Source organism: Heterodontus francisci, unplaced genomic scaffold (genome assembly GCF_036365525.1).
Source record: "Heterodontus francisci isolate sHetFra1 unplaced genomic scaffold, sHetFra1.hap1 HAP1_SCAFFOLD_822, whole genome shotgun sequence".
NCBI lineage: Eukaryota > Metazoa > Chordata > Chondrichthyes > Heterodontiformes > Heterodontidae > Heterodontus > Heterodontus francisci.
In genome coordinates, this window is record NW_027140126.1 from 307,418 (window position 1) to 326,399 (window position 18,982).

General features: G+C 51.1%; 1 protein-coding gene across 4 annotated transcripts; it reads left to right on the forward strand.

Annotated features, from left to right (window-relative positions):
• Nucleotides 1–630: 630 nt before the first annotated feature.
• LOC137358899 (catechol O-methyltransferase A-like) lies at nucleotides 631–18,491 on the forward strand. 4 transcript variants are annotated; one of them, XM_068025105.1, is made up of 5 exons: nucleotides 631–1,239; nucleotides 8,125–8,407; nucleotides 11,102–11,295; nucleotides 16,691–16,822; nucleotides 18,222–18,491. In XM_068025105.1, the coding sequence occupies exons 1-5, from the start codon at nucleotides 1,222–1,224 to the stop codon at nucleotides 18,399–18,401; spliced, it is 807 nt and encodes a 268-aa protein (XP_067881206.1). In that variant the 5' UTR covers nucleotides 631–1,221; the 3' UTR covers nucleotides 18,402–18,491. The 4 variants fall into 4 exon arrangements, with proteins under 4 accessions (XP_067881206.1, XP_067881207.1, XP_067881209.1 ...); XM_068025106.1 differs by lacking the exon at nucleotides 631–1,239 and adding an exon at nucleotides 1,665–1,928; XM_068025108.1 differs by lacking the exon at nucleotides 631–1,239 and adding an exon at nucleotides 1,665–1,917.
• Nucleotides 18,492–18,982: the final 491 nt, after the last annotated feature.

The window sequence follows — 18,982 nt, forward strand, 5'->3', positions numbered from 1 at the left end:
GAGTGACAGTGTGAGGGAGCTAGGTTAACATCAGTAGAGATACGGTCAGTAACACAGGGCGCTGGGGGGGAGAGGGTTACTTAGCTTCATCACTGTCCAGTAATCAATGCTACTGGGTTGTTAATCATTGAACACAGATTGTATGAATAAGTTTGGGTAATGAAATAGTTTGGCTCTGAGGTCGCTGTCAGGAAAAGATTGAAAGGGCCTGCCCGGTTTGCCATATGCAGTCTGCCCTGGTTTTGCTGATCTCAGTCTGGACAGGGTAGGGTCAGCGGGGGGAATGCAGTTGCACTTGGGGTCCCTGGATTAGGGAGGAGGAACATCAGCCCATGGTACCACTCCTGACCGCGGTTCAGTGCCTCCTGCCAGAATGTATGCCTGTGTGTGACTGAAAGAGGAAGGGATCTGGTGCAGCCATGAGTTATATGTATAAACACACACTTACTTTCCACTTGCGATCACTGCGTACTGATCCGAGCACAGTGATCCGAGACAGGACGATGGGCTAATTATTTTCTTCCCAGAATCGCTGGGGTCAACTGAGGACACCGCCAGTGTTATGGGCAGTGGACTTTGTAACATGATTATGTTTTAAAAACTGTGATTTTTAAAAGTTTAAGATGGTGTCAAAGAAGTCAGGTGACCTCGCATCCACTCTACCGCAAGACAAGGCAGACATCTTGGTTACCAGGACAGTACAGAACTGAGATCAAAGACTTCCTTTGAAAAGCAGAAACGACAGGGGTATAGCACTTGAAGAACAACGGGTTTCACTTTCCTAGACTTTTGGGTCGTAAACAAGGAGTCAGTGACTCTGGGGATGCAAATGTACATGGCAACTGCTAACACCTGGAAACACTGAAACGCCCAGGTGGCTATGCTGAAGCCAGACTTCAGGACTTTGCATATTGGACAATGGGCTATTGACTTTTGATTCCAGATAAATTTGACAGATTTTCTGAAGGCAGACAGGCTGTAAGAAAAGACAACCAGCGGTTGCAGCTCGAGAGAGGCTGCAAGACAGGAAGACAACCAGCGGTGGCACCCTCAAGGGACAGCGAGGGAGCACTTGCTCTCAGGAAAAACTAAAGGCGATGAAGACTTGAACCTATTTTGAAAGTTGACGTTTGTGGAGAAGGAAAAGACCAGAAGATGCCCAGGGATCACCTTATTCGCAGACGTCCAGGTGGAAAGTGCTTGGAGAAGTGAGCGAAGAGGATGTTTACTTTGAGAAAGGTCTGAGACATCCAGCCCATTGCAACTGGGAAGAGTTTGGGACTTTTAACCGCAATGATTTCGCCATCAAAGAGGAATGTGTAATGTATAAGTGTGGTGTGAGGTTTTCAACTGAAGTAATAAGTAAAGGAAATAACTTTCTTTCTAATTTGGGCTATCAGCCATTTACAAAGTGCTATTTAATTAAAGGGGATTTCTTCTCATTTAGTTGTTATAATAGAAGTCTCAAAATGTGGAGAGTTGTGTAATTCTTTAAATTGGTCTGCGGAGGGGTGGGTGGGTGGGGGTTCATATCTGGATTTTTAATGTTAATGGTCTCACTGAGGTCATAGTAGCCAGTAAAGGTTTTCTCATTGCCTTTGCAGCCCACCCTTCCACTTGTTGACTGGTTCACGACAGCCCACATTCGACAGCTGGGGGTAGGGCAACGATGACACGCAGAATCCCTGCGCGGTTTCAACAGCTGGAGCTTAACTTCAGTTTCCCAGCAGCTTTTTGAAAAAGGTTTGCAGCTGTGCACTGGTCTGTGAAAGAGAGGATCAAACACTTTTAGAAACTGGGATTTGGAACTTACCCAGCCAAGCTATTCCTCGGAAGGACGGCAGGAAGGAACTGCTCATTCGGTCCTCAGGTGCCAGCATCTGACAAAAGCATTCCTTTTATTCCGATTTGCATGAAGTGAATTGATGGTTTGTTTCATATCAGCTCGCGGCAGCAGTTCTCCTGAAAGTTCTGCTTAAAAAAACAAGGGGGATTGTATTGCTTCCGAACAATTTTTTATTGAAACGGGGAACTTGAATTTCTACAGGGCTTTTCATGATGTCAGGATGTCTCAAAGTACTTTTCAGCCATTGAAGTACTTATCATGTGACGGGGAGACAGTGGCGTAGTGGTAATGTCAATGGGCTAGTAATCCAGAGACCCAGGCTAATGCGCTGGGGGCGCGGGTTCAAATCCCGCCACGGCAGCTGGTGGAATTTAAATTCAGTTAGTTAATAGAAATCCGGAATTGAAAGCTAGACTCAGTCATGGTGCCATGAAACTGTCATCGATTGTCATAAAAAACCCCCCAACTGGTTCTCTAATATCCTTTGGGGAAGTAAATCTGCCGTCCTCACCTGGTCTGGTTTATGTGTGACTCCAGACCCCACAGCAATGTGGTTGACTCCCTTCTGAAATGGCTGAGCAAAGCGTTCAGTTGTGCCAAGCTGCTGCAGAAAACTCGAAAAGGAATAAAACCCCATGGACCACCGGAAACAACAACAACACACTCAACCCTGCAAAGTCCTCCTTACTAACAGCTGGGAGCTTGTGCCACACAGCTGTCCCACAGACTAGTCAAGCAACAGCCTGACATAGTTATATTTACATCACCGGCACAATGGTATACAGTCGGGAGGGAGTTGCCCTGGGAGTCCTCAACATTGACCCCGGACCCAGCGAAGTCCCGTGGCATCAAGTCAAACATAGGGAAGGAAACTTCCTGCTGATTACCACTCACCGCTCCCACCCCCACCCCCCCCCCACCCCTACCCCACCCCCCCACCCCCCGTCTGCTGGTGAATCAGTACTCCTCCATGTTGAACACCACTTGGAAGAAGCACTGGGGGTGGCAAGGGCACAGAATGTACCCTGGGTGGGGGACTTCAATGGCCATCGCTAAGAGTGGCTCGGTAGCACCACTACTGACCGAGCTGGCTGAGCCCTGTAATGCTGTGGCGTTCTCAGGACTCTGCCATAGCGTGCTGTCCTTTCACTTGTTTAGGGTATTTGGCGTTTTGGTTCTTCTCCTCACTTTTCTGTGGATTTAGTGGAACTACGGGATGACTCAGGTTCTCTGTTTTCACTGTCGTCTGGGTGATCTGTTGTTGGTTGTGTCACTGGTTCATCAGGTCTCTTTGGTAGCTGATTTTCTTGATTTTTCCCCATTTGTTTTTTTTTTCTGTGACATCGGTACCAAAGATCTTCTATTTTTCCTTGTCCGGCTTTGGTCTGTCTGGACTATGTAGGATCCAGGATATGGAGATTTCTCCATCACTTCCCCATATCGACCCTGATCTTTAATCCAAACCAGATCTCTAGGTCGTAGGTCTGTTTGATTTTTGTTTTGCTCTGTAGCGTCTCTCGTGAATCTCCGTTTGCATTGACCTCGCTTTCTCTTCTCCCTCCCTCACCCTCTCCTGCTCTTCTGCGCTGATTTGTGGCTGAAGGGTTCTTGGGGGTGTGGGTGGTCGTGTCCTCAATCTCCTACCCCATCAGCAACTCACATGGGGCCAACCTGTTCTGGGGTGGCGTGGATTGATAGTTTAACAGTGCCAGCTGGAAATCCTCGTTCTTTTTCAGTAGCATTTTCATGGTTCGAATGCTTCTCCTCGCTTCTCCATTGCCCTGGAGGTACCTCGGTGAACTTGTAAAGTGGGTAAGCCCAATGGCAAATTGTGGACCATTATTGGCGATCACTCGGTCTGGAATGCCACGTGTGGTGAAAATTACATTTAGTGATTTGATTACAGCTTCAGAACTCTGGCCGTGTATTGGTTTGACTTCAATCCATCTGGAGTAATAAGTCAACGACGATGAGGAAAATCTTCCCTTTATGTTCAAACAGGTCCCATTGCCTGGACAGCAATGAAGATGTCATCAGTGGCTCTCTGGCAGTAGTGCATGTGATACACCTGGAAATCATGTCTTCGATCTCCTTGGAAACCCCTCGTCACCATAGTGAGTTCCTCGCTCTCGCTCTGCACTTGGTGATTCCTAAGTGCCCTTGGTGTAGTTTCTCCAGGATGCCGAACCTTAAAGCGCTTGGAATAACTGATCTGTCGTCACAGACCAGTAAGTCATCTACAATAGTAAGATGGCTTCGTTGCTCATGATACTTTCTTAAAACCGGGTTATTAGGCATATATTCTGGCCGACCTTCTTGGCGAAACTGCCTTACGTTTTCGCGGACTGCGTTCTCTTTGTGTAGGTTTCGAATCTGGCGTAAATCTTTGAGCAGTTGCTGGCAAATCTTCGGTTATAGCTAAAGCAGAGGCTTCCGCCTTCCTCCGGGAATGAGACATCTCCCACTTCAGGCATAACAATTGATGCTCTTGATAATGCTGTCACCTGATGTTCGCCCGGGACATATTCAGTTGCGGTGTCATATCGCACTAGACGTGGTCGAAATCTCTGCACCCTTGGAGGTAATTTTGCGAACTCCTTTGAATTTAGCAGCATCACTAGTGCCTTGCGGTCAGTTTCGATCTTGACCTTGAGGCCCAGTACGTATTCCAAAATTTTTTTCCAGCAGGTCCATGTTGCTTCCAATGCTTCCTTTTTGATCACTTTGTTCTGTCTCTGCCAATGACGAGAGGCAAAGTAAACTGAACTGCATTGTCCATCTTTTTGAATCTGGAGCAGGACCGCACCTAATCCCGTTGATCTTGCCCCTCCTGCAGTAATGGTCACTCGCTCTGGGTCAGAACGTGCCAAAACTTCTGATGAAGTTAGCATTATCCTTGAACTTCTCGAAAGAATTTTTTCTGGCTGTCTCCCTGGCATCAAGCATTGCTGCAGTTTAGCAGCTGTTGTCGAGACTCGTTCATAGTGACTAGATTTGGTCGGAATTTCCCTACCTGGTCAACCATTCCCATGAGTTACTGTTAATCTGTTACGTTCTTTGATTCTGGGAAATCATTTATTGCCTTTGTCTTCTGTGGATCTATCTTGATGCCAGATCCATCAATTTTGTGCCCAAGGATCCTCACTGTCGACTCTGAGAACACACACTTCTCATTTAATGTGAGACCAGCCTCTTGTAGTCTGTGTAATCCAGTTTTTGTTTCACGCCACTCACGCCCTTTTCTATCCTGAGTGGCGTGAAACAGGGCTGTGTTCTCGCACCTACACTGTTTGGGATCTTCTTCTCCCTGCTGCTCTCACATGCGTTCAAGTCTTCAGAAGAAGGAATTTTCCTCCACACAGGATCAGGTGGCAGATTGTTCAACCTTGCCCATCTAAGAGCGAAGACCAAAGTGTGGAAAGTCCTCATCAGGGAACTCCTCTTTGCTGACGATGCTGCATTAACATCTCACACTGAAGAGTGTCTGCAGAGACTCATCGACAGGTTTGTGGCTGCCTGCAACGAATTTGGCCTAACCATCAGCCTCAAGAAAACGAACATCAAGGGACAGGACGTCAGAAATGCTCCATCCATCAATATCGGCGACCACGCTCTGGAAGTGGTTCATAAATTCACCTACCTAGGCTCAACCTGTAACCTGTCTCTCGATGCAGAAATCAACAAGCGCATGGGAAAGGCTTCCACTGCTATGTCCAGACTGGCCAAGAGAGTGTGGGAAAATGGCACACTGCAACGGAACACAAAAGTCCGAGTGTATCAAGCCTGTGTCCTCAGTACCTTGCTGTACGGCAGCGAGGCCTGGACAATGTATGTCAGCCAAGAACGACGTCTCAATTCATTCCATCTTCCCTGCTTCCGGAGAATCCTTGGCATCAGGTGGCAGGACCGCATCTCCAACACAGAAGTCCTCGAGGCAGCCAACATCCCCAGCATATACACCTTACTGAGCCAGCGGCGCTTGAGATGGCTTGGCCATGTGAGCCGCATGGAAGATGGCAGGATCGCCAAGGACACATTGTGCAGCGAGCCCGCCACTGGTGTCAGACCCACCGGCCGTCCATGTCTCCGCTTTAAAGACATCTGCAAACGCGACATGAAGTCCTGTGACATTGGTCACAAGTCGTGGGAGTCAGTTGCCAGCGATCGCCAGAGCTGGCGGGCAGCCATAAAGGCGGGGCTAAAGCGTGGCGAGTCGAAGAGACTTAGCAGTTGGCAGGAAAAAAGACAGAAGCGCAAGGGGAGAGCCAACTGTGCAACAGCCCCAACAAACAAATTTTATCTGCAGCACCTGTGGAAGAGCCTGTCACTCTAGAATTGGCCTTTATAGCCACTCCAGGCGCTGCTGCACAGACCACTGACCACCTCCAGGCGCTTACCCATTGTCTCTCGAGATAAGGAAGCCAAAGAAAGAAGAATCCAGTTCTTACCCTTGCGTCTTGCTCCTTGAATCAGAACATCATTCGTGTGGCAAATATTGCCCTCTAAGCCTTCCAGGATTGTTGACATCGTCCACTGGAATATCCAACAGGATGTGAATGGCAATCTATTGAAACTCAATCGACCAAAGGGTGTGATAGAGGTAGTTAACAATTTAGACTCTTCGTCTAAAGGCAACTGCCAGAACCCGCTATTTGCATCTAATTTGGTGAGTATGGAGCTTTTTCCCCAATTTGACAAGGCTGTCGTTGACTGACGCCAGAGGGTGAATCTCCCTCTCTCCAGCTCTATTGTGTTGGGTAAAGTCCACACAAGTCCTGATAGACCCGTTTGGTTTCCTCACTGGAACCGTCCCAGAGCACCACCCAGTAGGTTCAGCTGCTGCAGAAATAACTCCGTGGTTTAGCACGGCATCCATTTCCTTCTTTACCTTTTCCGCGAGTAGGTGTGGGACCTTTCTCAGTGCTGAATAAACATACCGGTTCTGCCTCGTTGTCGGGAGTCATGTGGCACTCTGGTGGGGGTGGTGGGGGGGGGGGGGAGGGGGGAGGGGCACTCCCCTGCTCTTCTTCCAAAAGTGCCATGGAATCTTGAAGATTCACCTGAGAGGGAAGGTGAGCCTCAGTAATGGTCCCTGAGGTAGCTTTTGGCTCAGTGTGATTGTGTAAAACAGGTGAGGGAATTGCCAGCTCAATTCAGATCTCTCCCCTTTTGTTTTGCATGATAGATTCATGGAATGGTAACAACACAGAAGGGGGCCATTTGGCCCATTGAGTCCATGCTGGCTCCCTCCAAAAGCGACTCACCTAGTCCTTCTGCCCGCCCCCCACCCCCACCCGGGGCCCTGCAAATCTTTCTTTCTTCGGATAATTATCCAACTCCCATTTAAAAGCCACAATCGAATCTGCCTCCAGCATGCTCTCAGTCAGTGCATTCTTGTTTTTCGGGATGTGGGTGTCGCTGGCCAGGCCAGCATTTGTTGCCCATCCTTAATTGCCCCTTGAGAAGGTGGTGGTGAGCTGCCTTCTTGAACCGCTGCAGTCCGTGTGGGGTAGGCACACCCACAGTGCTGTTAGGAAGGGAGTTCCAGGATTCTGACCCAGCGACAGTGAAGGAACGGCGATATAGTTCCAAGTCAGGATGGTGTGTGGCTTGGAGGGGAAATTGCAGGTGCTGGTGTTCCCATGCATCTGCTGCCCTTGTCCTTCTAGGTGGTAGAGGTCGTGGGTTTGGAAGGTGCCGTCAAAGCAGCCTTGGCGAGTTGCTGCAGTGCATTGTAGATGGTACACACTGCTGCCACTGTGTGCTGGTCAGAGAATGAGCGAAAAGTTTTTCCTCATGTCGCCATTGGTTCTTTTTGCCAATCACCTTCAACCTGTGCCCTCTGGTTCTTGATTCTTCTACCAACAGGCACAGTTTCTCTCTATCTACTCTGTCCAGACCCCTCATGATTTTGACCACCCCTCTCTATCAAATCTCTTCTCGCAGGCGTACAGCCCCGGCTTCTCCAATCTATCCACGTAACTGAAGTCTCTCATCCCTGGAACCATTCTCGTGAATCTTTTCTGCAGCCTCCCTAATGCCGTCACATCCTTCATTGACTTCACTTTGATGCACCTCGTTAGAAAATGAAAACCATATTGCATTAAATGTTCTCAATGCTGTCAGCTTCTGACTTGCAGCCTGAAACTGTCGGGCATTTCACGATCCATCAAGCATGCCCGACTGATGGACAGTTAAACTCTGATTGACCTCAGTCTCTGTTTTACTGCACGATATTGCTGTATTAACCATGGAGCCGCTTGTTCATTCAATTTCAGATGATCTTCCTTCTGTACGCAGCAACTGCGACAGTCATCACCTACCTAATGGTCTTCAAGCTGATTCCTTACCTCACCCGGGGCAACGGGTGGCTGGTTCTCCTGTGGCATGACAAAATCTACATCAACCTGCGTGACCGGCTGACCGGCAGCACCCAGCCAGAGCGGATGCTGCAGTACGTGCATGAGACGGCCGCTCGAGGTGACCCGCAGGGTGTGGTGGATGCCGCCGACAGATTCTGCAACACTGTGGAGTGGGCCATGAACGTGGGCGATGAAAAGGGTAGGTGACACCATCAACCTACATTAATACAGTGCCGTTACCGCACTAAAAAAAGCATCCCAAGATGGTTCACAGGAGCGTAAATCAGACGCAGAGTCACAGGAGCAGGTATTAGGGCAGGCAAACAAATCGTTTTGCCAAAGAGGTCGGTTTTAAGCAGGAGGAGAGAGAGAGAGAGGCGGAGAGGTTTAGGGAGGGAATTCCAGAGCTTAGGACCCCCAGGCAGCTGAAGGCACAGCCGCCAATGGTGGAGCGATGGGAGTCGGGGAATGCTCACGAGGCCGGAATTGGAGGAGTGCAGCGATCTCGGAGGGCTTTAGGAGCTGGTGGAGGTTACAGAGACAGAGTGGGATGAGGCCAAGGCGAACTGAGCACGAGAATGAAAATGTTAAAATTGAGGTGTTGCCGGACTGGGAGCCAATTTAGCGCGACACTGTCGGAGGGTCAGTACTGAGGGAGCGCTGCACTGTGGGAGGGTCAGTAATGAGGGAGCGCCGCGCTGTCGGAGGGTCAGTACTGAGGGAGAGCCGCACTGTCGGAGGGTCAGTACTGAGGGAGCGCTGCACTGTGGGAGGGTCAGTAATGAGGGAGCGCCGCGCTGTCGGAGGGTCAGTACTGAGGGAGAGCCGCACTGTCGGAGGGTCAGTACTGAGGGAGCGCCGCACTGTCGGAGGGTCAGTGCTGAGGGAGCTCTGCACTGTCGGAGGGTCAGTATTGAGGGAGCGCCGCACTGTCGGAGGGTCAGTACTGAGAAGCGACGCGCTGTCAGAGGGTCAGTACTGAGGGAGAGCCGCACTGTCGGAGGGTCAGTACTGAGGGAGCGCCGCACTGTTGGAGGGTTAGAACTGAGGGAGCGCCGCACTGTCGGAGGGTCAGTACTGAGGGAGCGCCGCACTGTCGGAGGATCAGTATTGAGGGAGCGCCGCACTGTCGGACGATCAGTATTGAGGGAGCGCCACACTGTCGGAGGTCAGTATTGAGGGAGCACCACACTCTGTTGAAATATCGTCGACCTGAAACATTAACTCTGCTTCTCTCTCTCTCCTCAGTTGCTGCCAGACCTGCTGAGTATTTCTCGCATTTTCTGTTTTTATTTCAGATTTCCAGCATCAGCAGTATTTTCTCTTGCGTCACTAAGAAGATGCTCCGATCATTATCTCTTTGCTGTTTGTGGGAGCTTGCTGTGTGTAAAATGGCCGCCAAGTGACCTACCTTACAACAGTGACTGCACTTCAGCAATCACCTTGGGACGTTCTGAATTTACGGAAAGTGCTGTAGAAAAGGGGATTGACAGTCCTTGTGTATATTCCAGAGAACAAACGCCCCTGCATGTTGTATACATGGCAGAACAACAGTCCCCCTTTCAGTCTGTCTAACCCCTGACTCACTGCATAATAAACACACAGGGATCAAGTTCATCACCCGTCTTGTTCTGGAACAGCCGCGCGTGGAGGAAGGGGCACCCATCCGGCTGCTGAGTGGCTCTTGGTGACGACCCTCCTGTTCAAAGGCAGCCTTTCAACCGGGCATTTCAGTCTGTCACTCAGGCTGCTCCAAGCACTGCAGCCACCTTCCAGGCTGCTTCACCACAAGCTGTGGGGTGACGGTGTGTGAGAGGAGCAGGTGGGTGAAGGTACTTGTCCAGCTGAGTGCAGCTGATGCTTTGAAGAGTTTCGATGGGGAGCGGGGAATGGCTGACGGAAGAGTCGCAGAGCAGGGGAGGCGTGCTGCACGATTCCATCCATTACTTTTATAAGGGAGGTGGAACTCACCGTGAGAAACGTTGTCTCCCCACTTTCACCCTCCCCTGTCCCCGTGGTGGAAATAATGCTTCGAGCAGAAGAGAGAAAAAAAAACAAGCAAGAATTTTGCATTTCTGTAGCGCTTTTCACAGCCTCAGGACATCCTAAAACGCTTCACCGCCTCATGACGTTCTCACTGTTGCAATGTAAGAAACGCAGAGGCCGACTTGTGCGCAGCAAGCTCCCACAAGCAACAATGAGATAAATGACCAGATCATCTGTTCTTAGTGAAGCTGGTTGAGTGATAATTATTGACCCCAGGGGAGGACTGCCACCCACTCCCACACCACCAACACCACCCCCCCTCCCTCCTCCCCATACCGCGGCTCTTCTTCCAATACTGGCTGTAGGATCTTTTACTTCCACCTCAGAGGACAGATGCGACCTCATTTTCGTGTCTCATCCAGAAGACAGCTCCTCCAACAGTGCAACGTTCTCTCAGCTCTCAGTACTGACCCTCCGACAGTGCGGCGCTCCCTCAGTACTGACCCTCCGACAGTTGGGCGCTCCCTCAGTACTGACCCTCCGACAGTTGGGCGCTCCCTCAGTACTGACCCTCCGACAGTGCGGCGCTCCTTCAGTACTGACCCTCCGACAGTTGGGCGCTCCCTCAGTACTGACCCTCCGACAGTGCGGCGCTCCCTCAGTACTGACCCTCCGACAGTGCAGCACACCCTCAGTACTGCACGTGCAGTGTCTACCTGTGGGCTCAGTTTTCTGGAGTGACCCATGAACTATGACTCCAGTGGGAGTGTCACGCCCTGAGCCGCGGGCGACATATATTACATGGCACAGCGCCAGCGTTCTTATTGAACTGCACTTGCGGCTGTGTGTTGTCAGCTGCCCCTTGGAGGCACAGGCTGAATTTTAAAAGTTTCGTTCCACTTTCAAGGTTTGATCCTCGATCAGATCGTATCGGAGGTTAACCCCCGCATTGCGCTGGAATTGGGCACATATTGTGGCTACTCCGCTGTCCGAATTGCTCGACTGCTCAAGCCGGGAGCACGCCTTTACACAGTGGAGTTTAACCCCAACACCGCCAAGGTTGCCAGGAAGATTATCAGCTATGCAGGGGTGGAAGATCAGGTGAGGAGTTGGACTTCGCAACACCTGGTTGTATTTACACAGCACCAGTAACATCCTGAAAACTTCCCAAGACCTTCACAGGTGTGTAAATCAGCCACACAAGAGATGTCAAAGGACGGGCGACCGAAAGCTCCTTCAAAGAGGTCGGATTTAAGGAGCGTCTTAAAGGAGGAGAGAGGGAGACGGGGAGGTTCAGGGAGGGAATTCCAGAGCTCAGGGCCCCAGGCAGCTGGAGGCACGGCCGCCAATGGTGGAGCGATGGGAATCGGGGGATGGTCAAGAGGCCGGAATTGGAGGAGTGCAGAGATCTCGGAGGGTTGCAGGAACTGGAGGTGGTTACAGAGATAGGGAGGGTTGTAAGGGCTGGAGGAGGTGACAGAGATAGGGAGGGTTGTAGGGACTGGAGGAGGTTACAGAGATAGGGAGGGTTGTAGGGGCTGGAGGAGGTGACAGAGATAGGGAGGGTTGTAGGGACTGGAGGAGGTTACAGAGATAGGGAGGGTTGTAGGGGCTGGAGGAGGTGACAGAGATAGGGAGGGTTGTAGGGACTGGAGGAGGTTACAGAGATAGGAAGGGTTGTAGGGACTGGAGGAGGTTACAGAGATAGGAAGGGTTGTAGGGACAGGAGGAGGTTACAGAGATAGGGAGGGTTGTAGGGACTGGTGGAGGTTACAGAGATAGGGAGGGTTGTAGGGACTGGAGGAGGTTACAGAGATAGGGAGGGTTGTAGGGACTGGAGGAGGTTACAGAGATAGGGAGGGTTGTAGGGACTGGTGGAGGTTACAGAGATAGGGAGGGTTGTAGGGACTGGAGGAGGTTACAGAGATAGGGAGGGTTGCAGGAACTGGAGGTGGTTACAGAGATAGGGAGGGTTGCAGGGACTGGTGGAGGTTACAGAGATAGGGAGGGTTGTAGGGACTGGTGGAGGTTACAGAGATAGGGAGGGTTGTAGGGACTGGTGGAGGTTACAGAGATAGGGAGGGTTGTAGGGACTGGAGGAGGTTACAGAGATAGGGAGGGTTGTAGGGACTGGTGGAGGTGACAGAGATAGGGAGGGTTGTAGGGACTGGAGGAGGTTACAGAGATAGGGAGGGTTGTAGGGACTGGAGGAGGTTACAGAGATAGGGAGGGTTGTCGGGACTGGAGGAGGTGACAGAGATAGGGAGGGTTGTAGGGACTGGAGGAGGTTACAGAGATAGGGAGGGTTGTAGGGACTGGAGGAGGTTACAGAGATAGGGAGGGTTGCAGGAACTGGAGGTGGTTACAGAGATAGGGAGGGTTGTAGGGGCTGGAGGAGGTGACAGAGATAGGAAGGGTTGTAGGGACTGGAGGAGGTTACAGAGATAGGGAGGGTTGTAGGGACTGGAGGAGGTTACAGAGATAGGGAGGGTTAGAACATAGAACATAGAAAAATACAGCACAGAACAGGCCCTTCGGCCCACGATGTTGTGCCGATCCTTTGTCCTCTGTCAAGGACAATTTAATCTATACCCCATCATTCTCCTTTATCCATATACCTATCTAAAAGCCGTTTGAAAGTCCCTAAAGTTTCTGACTCAACAACTTCCCCAGGCAAGGCATTCCATGCCCCGACCACTCTCTGGGTAAAGAACCTTCCCCTGACATCCCCCTTATATCTCCCACCCTTCACCTTAAATTTATGACCCCTTGTAACGCTTTGCTCCACCCGGGGAAAAAGTTTCTGACTGTCTACCCTATCTATTCCCCTGATCATCTTATAAACCTCTATCATGTCACCCCTCATCCTTCTCCTTTCTAATGAGAAGAGGCCTAGAATGTTCAGCCTTTCCTCGTAAGACTTATTCTCCATTCCAGGCAACATCCTGGTAAATCTCCTCTGCACCCTCTCCAAGGCTTCCACATCCTTCCTAAAATGAGGCGACCAGAACTGCACACAGTACTCCAAATGAGGCCTTACCAAGGTCCTGTACAGCTGCATCATCACCTCACGGCTCTTAAATTCAATCCCTCTGCTAATGAACGCTAACACCCCATATGCCTTCTTCACAGCCCTATCCACTTGAGTTGCAACTTTCAACGATCTATGCACATAGACCCCAAGGTCTCTCTGCTCCTCCACATGCCCAAGAACCCTACCGTTAACCCAGTATTTTGCATTCGTGTTTGTCCTTCCAAAATGGACGACCTCACACTTTTCAGGGTTAAACTCCATCTGCCACTTTTCAGCCCAGCACTGCAACCTATCCAAGTCCCTTTGCAGACGACAATAGCCCTCCTCGGTATCCACAACTCCACCAACCTTTGTATCATCTGCAAATTTACTGACCCACCCTTCGACTTCCTCATCCAAGTCGTTAATAAAAATCACAAACAGGAGAGGACCCAGAACTGATCCCTGTGGCACGCCACTGGTAACTGGGCTCCAGGCTGAGTATTTACCATCTAAGACCACTCTCTGCCTTCTATCAGTTAGCCAATTCTTAATCCAACTGGCCACATTCCCCACTATCCCATGCCTCCTGACTTTCTCCATAAGTCTACCATGGGGGACCTTATCAAATGCCTTACTAAAATCCATGTACACCACATCCACTGGTTTACCCTCATCCACTTGCTTGGTCACCTGCTCAAAGAATTCAATCAGGCTTGTGAGGCAAGACCTACCCCTCACAAAACCGTGCTGACTGTCCCGAATCAAGCAGTGTCTTTCCAGATGCTCAGAAATCCTATCCCTCAGCACCTTTTCCATCAACTTGCCTACCACCGAAGTAAGACTAACTGGCCTGTAATTCCCAGGGTTGTTCCTATTCCCTTTCTTGAACAGGGGCACAACATTTGCCACCCTCCAATCACCTGGTACCACCCCCGTCAACAGAGAAGATGAAAAGATCATTGCCAGCGGCTCTGCAATTTCATCCCTTGCTTCCCATAACATCCTTGGATATACCCCGTCAGGCCCGGGAGACTTGTCTATCTTCAAGTTATTCAAAAACCCCAACACATCTTCCCTCCTAACGAGCACTTCCTCGAGCTTACCAGTCTGTTTCACACCGTCCTCTTCAGTAATACACCCCTTCTCATTCGTAAATACCGAAGAGAAGTACTCATTCAAAACCTCACTTATCTCTTCCGGCTCAACACACAGTCTCCCGCTATTGTCCTTGACCGGACCTACGGTCCCCCTAGTCATCCTCATATTTCTGACATACGCGTAAAAGGCCTTGGGGTTTTCTTTTATCCTACCCGCCAAGCATTTTTCATGCCCTCTCTTAGCTCTCCTAATCCCTTTCTTCAGATCCTTCCTGGCCATCTTGTATCCCTCCAGAGCTATGCCTGTGCCCTTTTTCCTCAACCTTATATACGCATCCTTCTTCTTCCTAACAAGACTCTCAACCTCTCTTGTCAACCACGGTTCCCTCACATGACCATCCCTTCCCTGTCTGACAGGGACATGCTTATCAATGGCCCCTACTATCTGCTCCTTGAAAAAGTTCCACATTTCGACCGTGCCCTTCCCTGCCAGCATATGTTCCCAACTTATGCTCCTCAGTTCCTGCCTGACAGCATCATATCTACCCTTCCCCCAATTGTAAACCTTGCCCTGTTGCACATACCTATCCCTCTCCATTACCACAGTGAATGCTACAGAATTGTGATCACTATCTCCAAAGTGCTCGCCCACCAACAGCTCTATCACTTGCCCTGGTTCATTACCTAGTACCAAATCCAATATTGCCTCCCCTCTGGTCGGGCAGTCTACATACTGAGTCAGAAAAGCTTCCTGGACATACTGCACAAACACTACCCCATCCAAACTATTCGATCTAAAGAGTTGCCAATCAATATTTGGGAAGTTGAAATCCCCCATAATTACTACCCTGTGACTTCTGCTCCTTTCCAAAATCTGTTTCCCAATCTGCTCTTCCACCTCCCTGCTGCTATTGGGGGGCCGATAGAAAACTCCCATCAAGGTGACTGCTCCTTTCCTGTTCCTGACCTCAACCCACAGTGCCTCAGTCGGCAGATCCTCCTCGAAAATTCTTTCAGCAGTTGTTACACTATTTCTAACTAACAATGCCACCCCCCCCACCTCTTTTACCACCATTCCTAATCTTATGAAAACATCTATAACCAGGTACCTCCAAGAACCATTCCTCCCCCTCACCTATCCACGTTTCAGTGATGGCCACAACATCGTAGTCCCAAGTGCCCATCCACGCCTTCAATTCACTCACCTTATTCCTGATGCTTCTTGCGTTGAAGTATACGCACTTTAACCCTTCTCCGTGCCCATCTGTCCTCTGCGACAGTGCTACCTTCCCCAATACCTCACTACACTCTTTGTCTTTCTGAGTGGACCCACTGGTCCCTGGACTACAAGTTGTAGGGACTGGAGGAGGTTACAGAGATAGGGAGGGTTGTAGGGACTGGAGGAGGTTACAGAGATAGGGAGGGTTGTAGGGACTGGAGGAGGTTACAGAGATAGGGAGGGTTGTAGGGGCTGGAGGAGGTTACAGAGATAGGGAGGGTTGTAGGGACTGGAGGAGGTTACAGAGATAGGAAGGGTTGTAGGGACTGGAGGAGGTTACAGAGATAGGGAGGGTTGTAGGGACTGGAGGAGGTTACAGAGATAGGGAGGGTTGTAGGGACTGGAGGAGGTTACAGAGATAGGGAGGCTTGTAGGGACTGGAGGAGGTTACAGAGATAGGGAGGCTTGTAGGGACTGGAGGAGGTTACAGAGATGGGGAGGGTTGTAGGGACTGGAGGAGGTTACAGAGATAGAGAGGGTTGTCGGGGCTGGAGGAGGTGACAGAGATAGGGAGGATTGTAGGGACTGGAGGAGGTTACAGAGATAGGGAGGGTTGTAGGGACTGGAGGAGGTTACAGAGATAGGAAGGGTTGATAGGGACTGGAGGAGGTTACAGAGATAGGGAGGGTTGTAGGGACTGGAGGAGGTTACAGAGATAGGAAGGGTTGATAGGGACTGGAGGAGGTTACAGAGATAGGGAGGGTTGTAGGGACTGGAGGAGGTTACAGAGATAGGAAGGGTTGATAGGGACTGGAGGAGGTTACAGAGATAGGAAGGGTTGATAGGGACTGGAGGAGGTTACAGAGATTGGGAGGGGTGTAGGGACTGGAGGAGGTTACAGAGATAGGAGGGGGGTAAGCGCACAGACATGCGCAAGATTAAGGTGTGATGCAAAGGTGAATATTCTAAGGACATTCACAAGTACCCAGAGAGTTGCAGCTCAGTGGTAGGGTGTTCAAGGTGTTGGGGGCAGGTTGGTCAATGGCGGGGGTGGGGGTGGGGGGTGGGCGCGTGGGAGAGATAAATACAAAATAAGCTTACCACCTGTCCATCAAGAAAACAGTCATCACAAATGTTGAGTAATTTATCCCAATTGCATCGCAGGTGGAGCTTTTGGTGGGCTCGTCGTGGGACCTGATTCCGGAACTCAGGAAGAAGTTTCATGTTGGGAAACTAGATTTTGTTTTCCTGGATCACTGGAAGGAAAGCTACACCCGTGACACCAAACTCCTGGAGGTAATGTCAAGTGTCTCCCCGTTAAAGTGAAAGGTTAGGGTTGGTGCTGGTCGTGGCTCCATGGGGAGCACTCATTGCCTCTGAGGTCATGGGCTGGAAACCCACTCCGGAGACTCGAGAACATAAGGCAGGGTGGCACTCCCAGTGCAATACTGAGGGAGCGCTGCGCTCTCAGAGGGCAATACCAAGGGACCGATGCACTAACGGAGAGTCAGCGCAGACAGATTGCCGCACTGTCGGAGGGTCAGTACTGAGGGAGCGCCGCACTGTCGGAGGGTCAGTACTGAGGGAGCGCCGCACTGTCGGAGGGTCAGTACTGAGGGAGCGCCGCACTGGCGGAGGGTCAGTACTGAGGGAGCGCAGCACTGTCGGAGGGTCAGTACTGAGGGAGCTCCGCACTGTCGGAGGGTCAGTACTGAGGGAGCGCCGCACTGTCGGAGGGTCAGTACTGAGGGAGCACCGCACTGTTGGAGGGTCAGTACTGAGGGAGCGCCGCACTGTCGGAGGGTCAGTACTGAGGGAGCGCCGCACTGTCGGAGGATCAGTACTGAGGGAGCTCCGCACTGTCGGAGGGTCAGTACTGAGGGAGTGCCGCACTGTCGGAGGGTCAGTACTGAGGGAGCGCCGCACTGTCGGAGGGTCAGTATTCAGGGAGCGCCGCACTGTCGGAGGGTCAGTACTGAGGGAGCACCGCGCTGTCGGAGGGTCAGTACTGAGGGAGCGCCGCACTGTCGGAGGGTCAGTACTGAGGGAGCGCCGCACTGTCGGAGGGTCAGTACTGAGGGAGCGCCGCATTATCTCAGGGTGAGTATTTGAGCGAGCGCTGCTCTGTTAAAAGTGCTGTCTTTTAAATGAAACGTTGAACCGAGGTCCTGTCTCAGGACTCAGGTGAATGTAAAAGATGACACAGCCACATTTGGAAGAAGAGCAGGGGAGACTTCCAATATTTATCACTTATTTTAGTAATTATCACATTGCTGTTTGTTGGATCTTGCTGTGCACAATTTGGCTGCCGAACCTCCTACATTATTACAGTGACTATGCTTCTAAAAAAGGATTCCATTGGCTGTGGCTATCCTTGCGGGGGTTCTTATGCCGTGAAGGGCAAGGTCCTTCTTTTCGAAACAAGTTGATGAATTGTTGCTAACTCACAAACTAGGTGCTTTTAGCGGTTGGTTTCCTGTGTCAAGATCTCTTCCCAATTAGCTTCTGAATTCCTTGACTATGTGTGCGGAGAGTTGGAATGGCTGCCTGTCACTCTGTGACGACCCACGTAGCAGGTCAGAGCAAGCCGTGAGTGTCAGCGCCTTCGGGGCAGAGGGGGGAGACGCCATCCTGGGTTCATGGAGTCGATCATCCTAATTTCTTTCTCCCACACCCCACACACCTCCAACTGCAGACTTGCGACCTGCTTCGAAAGGGGACGGTCTTACTGGCTGACAACGTGATCTGCCCAGGGGCACCCGATTACCTCGAGTACGTCCGGCACAACCCCAGGTACCGGAGCGAGTACCGCCCAGCCCACCTGGAGTACACGCGGGTGGACGACGGCCTGGAGAAGTCTGTTTTCCTGGGCTGACCAACTCTCTCTGTCTGGAGGAGACCACAGTGCTGCTGAACATTCCTGTAGTCACGAGACACCTTATATAAACAAGTACAAACAATGAAATGTCAGGGTATTTTTTTCATTTCAGCCTGTTTTCTCCTCACTCCGCCCGAACAGCACAGATTGTCCCAAGGGTCCAGTATAATAGTGGATGTCATGTTTGCCTCTGAGGGAGCGCCGCACAGTCGGAGGGTCAGTACTGAGGGAGCGCCGCACTGTCGGAGGGTCAGTACTGAGGGAGCGCCGCACAGTCGGAGGGTCAGTACTGAGGGAGCGCCGCACTGTCGGAGGGTCAGTAATGAGGGAGCGCCGCACAGTCGGAGGGTCAGTACTGAGGGAGCGCCGCACTGTCGGAGGGTCAGTACTGAGGGAGCACTGCACTGTCGGAGGGTCAGTACTGAGGGAGCGCCGCACTGTCGGAGGGTCAGTACTGAGGGAGCGCAGCACTATCGGAGGGTCAGTACTGAGGGAGCGCCGCACTGTTGGAGGGTCAGTTGTTTGTGGGAGCTTGCTGTGCACAAACTGGCTGCCCTGTATCCTCATTGCAACAGTGA